General features: G+C 29.5%; 2 protein-coding genes across 2 annotated transcripts in view; one reads left to right on the top strand and one right to left on the bottom strand.

Annotated features, from left to right (window-relative positions):
* The first annotated feature begins 3,279 nt into the window (after positions 1 to 3,279).
* Positions 3,280 to 4,706, top strand: LOC101506209 (leucine-rich repeat extensin-like protein 6). Its single transcript, XM_004503769.4, has one exon. It carries the CDS (start codon positions 3,424 to 3,426, stop codon positions 4,603 to 4,605), a length of 1,182 nt encoding a protein of 393 aa, XP_004503826.1. The 5' UTR covers positions 3,280 to 3,423; the 3' UTR covers positions 4,606 to 4,706.
* Positions 4,707 to 5,727: 1,021 nt separating this feature from the next.
* LOC101489321 (uncharacterized) overlaps positions 5,728 to 7,022 on the bottom strand; it is a 3,370-nt gene continuing 2,075 nt past the window's right edge. Inside the window, exon 2 of the mRNA XM_004503444.4 lies at positions 5,728 to 6,737. Coding sequence (XP_004503501.1) covers positions 6,071 to 6,737 — 667 coding nt within the window. The 3' untranslated portion in view covers positions 5,728 to 6,070. The remainder of the gene's footprint in view (positions 6,738 to 7,022) is intronic.

Here is a 7,022-nt window from a genome sequence, read left to right as displayed (position 1 = left end):
TAATGACATAAAATTTACTTATTTTCTTGATCGTGTATATTACATTAACTATATAATTCATGTCATAACAAATGATGTCAAATTTTAGAGAAGTCATTAAAAAACTACAACATGTAGAGTTTATTTTAATCGCGCGTTTATATCCACTTAAATCAGTTCTAAACATATACTCAACCAGTTATTTTTATTTGGTAGAATATAGAAGAAGAAAAAAAACGAAGCTACACTACCACTCTAAATCCTCGAAGTTAATGTTTTAATTCTGAATTTGATTTTTCATCAAAAAGTTTATGTGGGATTATTTTTCATAAGTTGAATCATGATAAATATTAATTTTAGTTATTTAAATATTTTTTTCAAAAAAAAATAAAGGTTAACTTGCACTTCAAAAAATAAATAAAATATTTGTATTCAGTATCAAACGACCACAAGTTCAAATATTATCATTAGAAAAATAAAATAAAGCATATTGCCTCTTTAGAAGACCAGTTTTCATTATGGTTAGTCTATGATGGGTCAACAAATTTTGAGTTAAATTAGATTGAACCAAAATGTATTTGACGTTTGATTTTAATATCCAAACCTGAGATAAAATTAATTTAACAATATTAATATTTATTCATTAAATTAAAATTTAAAGACTCAATATAATTATTTTTCAGTGTCGCAAAACAATTCTCATAAAATTTTCATTTTTATTTTATCATCTATAGAACGAGGTAGTGTGAATAATCCTACTAACTCAAGTCCTAACTCCTAATAATCCAATAACATATGCTGGACATCAATATCTATATGATTATATAACTACAACTTTTAATTTGGATAAATTCACGCTTTAATGATTTAACTATTTAAAATTTAATGATATATAACATGAACATTGAAATTAAAATTTAGATAAATAATTATTATAAACTAACATAAAAAAATTATAGTATACAAAAATATATATATATATATATATATATATATATATATATATATATATCAAAATACAATAAAAATAACTATTAATTAGTAGTAGTAATAATAGTTTCATAAAGTGATGTCCAAAATCAGAAAGTTTGTACATAGATAGAGAAAAGCCTAATATTTATGTTATGCTCATTTATTAGCAAGTAACAAACCTTTGTTTTTTGGTGCAGAAATTTTTCAATGCTCATTGTATCATAATTGTTATTTTTTTTATATAAGAATCGTATCACAATTTTGAAAGTATCACTTTCTCATATTGAGACTTAAGGTGTTGTTTCATTTTCTTGATAAGGTTTAGAATTGTTTAGGGATGAATACCTAATTTAAGTGTATAAAATCTATATATGAAATGAAATATCTTAAAACAAAACATTTTCACATTATTTTGTCTAGTAAGTATTGTTAAAGTGGAAGAATAGTCATGCTCGACCATGGAACTTGGAAACTAGCTGCTTTCCATTATAGCCAAAATGGAGTGCCCTTTTTTGTTTTCACACCAAGCTCATTTCTTCTAATAATTGATTTATTGACTTTAGGCAACGAAATTGAACATTGCATCCTACTACTACATATGTAAGATTATACGGTAAATTCAAATATTAAAGTGTTTTGATCTATTATTTCATAAATCAATAAATTAATGATTATTTTTACAAATAAAAAAATTATTTGTTGATATTTTTATTTTAAAAATTATCATTTCATAAAAAAATATTATTTTATTGTTTATAAGTATTATGTTAATTATTTATATTTTATTGTAAAAATATTCAATATTTACTATTATGAATAATAAAAATTTTAAAAAATAAATAAATTTTATTTTGCCAAAAGTTTTCATAAATAATATTTAGTTATTATAACTTTTTAAATGATACAAATTAGTTTTTTATTTTTTTAAAAAATATTTAACTATTAATTTAAAAATCACATAAACCTATACATTAAAATCTATAAACCTATACTATTAATTTAAAAATCAATTCGATGAATGTACTTTAGAATTCGATTAAATTACTTCAAACACCAAATTATTATATTAAAATGGAACACTCCTACATTTTAGGATCAGAGCTAGGCCAAAATAATAGGAAGTAATAAACACCGGTAGTCTTAATTTGTTTTGAGATGTTTTTAATTATTGTGCACTGTTGTCCAACTATTTGGATTATTTTTAGAAGTTAAGTGCTAGAAATTAAGAGATATAACTATTCACAACGTTGGCTTGTAGCTACCATGTCACAACCATTTATAGCAACTTGAATTCCTTTGATATATTGTTGGGTGGAAATTCGAATGATTTAATATTCCAAAGGACCTAACTTAACCTACCATATGTGAATGAATTAGTAGGATAACTGTTTTGAATTAATTTTATGTGAAAATGTTATTCAAATACTGTTTATATATGAATGTATTTAATTTGACTTTTTATTTTTCAAAATAAATTAATAGTAAGAAAAAAAAACATATTAATCAATAATCACAGTAGTGTTGGTTAACATAAGTATACTTCATTTTTTCCAACCTCAACTTGTAGAGCTCTAATCAAAGTGATTAAACGCTTTTTACTTACTATCCAAAACAGAATTGAATCTATAGCATTCACAGCCCTCACCAGTCACCATTGTCTATGATCATATTGCTACTAATTACATTATCAATGATCTTGTTTCTGCTGACTAGAAAAGCAATAAAGGCCATTATAGTCCTCTGCAGCCTTTTCTGTATATAGTAGACATTTACCATCCCTTTTAATATATCTCTATCTTTGATTTGAATGGAAAAGTTTACCAGTAACATTAAATGAAACATTGATGGTTAATTCTGCAGCAAAACAGCTTTCGACAGCTACTTTTCCTTTAAAAGAAATTAACTTCTATTAATTTTTGCAAAGTAATATTAAGTTGTTTCTGTATAGAAAACCACTAGATCAAGGGTCAGCAAATTTTTTTCTTTTATTGTTTGTATTTGCGGAGAAAATGTGTTAAAACTCCCAATTAATTGAAGCAATAATTTTTAGCTTCTAAAAAACTCATAGTCTAAAGACATTAGGATGCAAAAAATAGAAGATTAAGATAGTTCAAATCAAATGACTATCTACTACAACGTACATCTGATGATGCAGAATATCTAAATAAAAAAAATACACATTCGATTTAAATTTTATTAATTTCCTATAATTTAGAAACATTTCAAAATCTCTAAAAAGGACACACAAACGTATTTTCAAATCTAAATCAACATAAGTCAACATCTTGTGTGAAAATTTGTTTTCTCACAAAGCTATAGTAGCTCAAAACCTAAAATCAAAGGCATTATTAAATCACAAACCAAAAACAGTGACAAATGAAGCCACGACACTTTGAAAACCAATTGACCCCATAAGTCTATCACTCTGTCTGCCTTACACCAACTAAAGCATCTAAACATCTTCCCCTCAAAATGGAGAAGAGCGTGATTCTCCCTTTTCTCCACCTCCTTCTCCTCCTCCACCTCCCAAATGCAGCAAAATCTTCCATTAATGTTGGCATTGGCATTGGCATTGGAAGTGGTGGTAACATCCCAGTACCTTCAGGACCATCTGTTCCAAACCAAAACAATGCTTACTCAGCTCTTCAAGGATGGAAATCAGCAATCACTGATGACCCTTTAAATATTTTAGACACATGGGTTGGTCCTAATGTTTGTTCATATAAAGGAATCTTTTGTGAAAATCCTCAAGATGAAAATAGTACTCCTTTTGTTGCAGGAATAGATCTCAACCATGCAAATCTTAAAGGAACACTTGTAAAAGAACTATCTTTACTATCTGATATCACTCTTTTCCACCTCAATAGTAACAGATTTTCAGGTACAGTTCCTGAATCATTCAAAGACTTTACCTTACTTCAAGAGTTAGACTTAAGCAACAATCAACTTTCTGGCACTTTTCCTACAGTTACTTTAAACATGCCAAACCTCATTTACTTGGATCTTAGATTCAACTACTTCAAAGGGTCACTTCCTGAACAACTCTTTGATAAAAATTTGGATGCAATATTTCTCAACAACAATCTTTTCAGTGGTGAAATACCACAAAATTTTGGTAACTCACCTGCATCAGTGATCAATTTAGCTAACAACAAGTTGAGTGGAAACATACCAGCAAGTTTTGGTTTCATGAGTCCTAAATTAAAAGAGATTCTTTTTATCAATAATCAGTTAACAGGTTGTATACCAGAAGGAGTTGGTGTATTAACAGAAATGCAGGTTCTTGATGTGAGTTTTAATTCACTTGTTGGTCATTTACCTGATACAATATCTTGTTTGCAAAATATAGAGGTTCTTAATTTGGAACATAATAAGCTTTCTGGTGATATATCTGATGTGATATGTTCTTTGAGAAGGTTGTTGAATCTAACTGTTGCTTACAATTTCTTTTCTGGGTTTAGTCAGGAATGTTCAAGGCTTTTCAATTTTGGTTTTGATTTTTCTGATAATTGTATTCCTGGTAGGAATATGCAGAGACCAAGACCTGAGTGTTCTGTGATCCCTGGTGGTAATCTTAATTGTTTTAGAATCCCTACTCCAAAACCTCTAAGCTCGCAAATATTCCTTCATCATTTCCTTGATAGCCACTGCTAATATTTTTCTTTGGTTTATATTGAGTCTAATTCATTGTTCAAAAATCAATATGTAAGGTGATGAATATCATTCTTTATAAACTATTTTCAGATTTTATCTCTTCACATCTTTAGACATGGGTTTTTCCTAATAATTTGGAAGATTTTCTATTTTATGATGATGTTACTGTTTCTAAACAAGATAATTTATCTCAAGTAGAATGCTTAGTTGATAAATGTGAAAATGAACTTAACCAGGAAAGTTCAAATTAATAGTTGTTTTGAAACTATTCCACTGATTTAGTTGAAGCAATTTCTCTTCTTTTTCCTTCTACTGAGCTTGTCAAAGTATATGACAGCTTTTGAGCCTAATTTAAACTACACGGACCAATACCGCACATTGGTGAATCTATATGGATCAAAAACACAGTTAAGCCTAATTTTTTTATAGCAAGTCTATTGTTTTCGAACAATTCTCAAATTTTAAGTTGCAACTTGTAACAATACCCTAAGCGATATCATTACCTCAGGCCTCATCTGATAAGTTGTTTAATAACTTTTCTGACATGCTATTAACATACATTGAAAACATACTCATGAGACCTTAACTTCATCAATGCTATTAAATCATGTCTAAATTCTCTATAATTAGTAATGAATATTTCATTTTCATTCTTGTCACTTGTCAAATACACAAATTTTCAAATCATATTACATGTCTATACTATTGATGATAGGATAGACAATCCTTAATATTTCCATCAATTTTAAGTTTCATCTTTTATACAATGTAGCTAAATTAAGAATCTAGTTTCAAATTATATAAATTTTTTATACTATTATCGAATCATGTATATAATGCTATGTAGTCAGCAGTAGACAGCGTAGCGTATCGGCCAATCCTCAAAATAGCGGCGTAGCGGGTAACGGGTAGCATATAGCTGCTACGTCGAAGAGTCTAGGAGAACATTTAGAAGCAATTAATATTTAATATCATACACATATAAATGATATTGCAAGGCGGATTAAAATTATACTCAAATATTCCCATTGATCATAAAATTGTACTCAACTAATAATCTAAGTTTCGATGAAATTCGAGAGAAAATGAAGGATATCCAAAATAAAAGTCAGTCATAATATCTTGAAATAGAAAACAAACTATTGCATTTATAGATTATACTCAAACATTTGTATTTAACATGAGCAGGACTTACATTTGTAGATTATAGACACACATCTGCATTTAATCTTTCTGTACAGTTCAAATCTTCTATTCAAACTTTCATTACATCCAATAACACTCTGTAAATTGTGAATTGTGATCACTCCTCTAACTTAAGCTTTGGACCAAACTCTAAAGCTTCAAGCACTCCAATCCCAAATTGAACCAAAAATATGTTCAAAAATATGTACTTATACAAAATCAGGGGTTAAGAATAACCTGCAAGAATTGAACATGAATAAAATTTATAAGATGGAAGTAGTTATGAAAAGGAATATTGTTGATGATCAGGGCAAAGTTCTTTTCGAAGTTTATGTGAGAAAAGCATGCATGCATCCATGCTAAGATCAATAGCAGCAGAGAGAGCAATGAAGAGAGCAGCATCAGGCATGCAAGTCACGTGCCTTGCACCGACTTGTACAACAGGTTTACTCACTTTTCCTTCACCACTCACTGTTGAACCCATCACAAAACCTTCACCAGGCAACCACTTTGAACCCAATATTGCAGAATCAATGCAGAACTTACCGCCCTTTTTCACACTCATTGTTCCTTCAGCAATTGTTATTGCATTCACAGGTCCATTGTCAGAGAAAAGCTCTACCTTGTAGCCCAAGCCATCTATAGAACCTCTTTCTCGCCATGCCTCGAGACGACCCCATGGCTTCCAGCTACTCACGGTGGAGGCTCCGTTTGGGCGGAGAATAAGCCATGCGCCTGCGTTTGATCGTGACACGCGGTTGGAGCCAGGGGATGGAACAAATGGTGTGATCATGGAGGCTGCGGCAACGGGTGAGCCTGACAGATCGTGAATTACTATCATCCAACCCTTTCTCTCATTCCCTTGTACACTTTGTTCTCTATCACCTCTCAACGATTTTCTCCATCTACTTGAATTATTATTGTTTCTAAAATCTGACGGAAGAGACCTGAATTTTCAATTTGGAAAATAAAAGAACTTATTTAAGTTTTGTCTATGATGCAAGCAGTTGTGTACATGTTAAATAACAACCTATCAAAGTTAATATACTCTGTCTGAAATAAAATATAAACAAAAATGATAGTTGAAAAATTGATATACTTGGTATAAAATTCAGATTTGAGACTGCATACTGATATTGTCACGTGGGAATGGAATCTTAGGTAAAAAAGAAAAGCAATGACAGGTTTTAGTATTGGTGAAAAGAGAAAGAAAAAAAAAAAAAAAAAAAAAA

Source organism: Cicer arietinum, chromosome 6, assembly GCF_000331145.2.
Source record: "Cicer arietinum cultivar CDC Frontier isolate Library 1 chromosome 6, Cicar.CDCFrontier_v2.0, whole genome shotgun sequence".
Lineage (NCBI taxonomy): Eukaryota > Viridiplantae > Streptophyta > Magnoliopsida > Fabales > Fabaceae > Cicer > Cicer arietinum.
The sequence above is the reverse complement of the archived record's forward strand: the minus strand, read 5'-3'. Positions and strand labels throughout refer to the sequence as shown.

Excerpts from the sequence above, each read along its gene's own strand:
- LOC101506209 (XM_004503769.4), top strand. The coding sequence starts at position 3,424 with ATGGAGAAGAGCGTGATTCTCCCTTTTCTCCACCTCCTTCTCCTCCTC.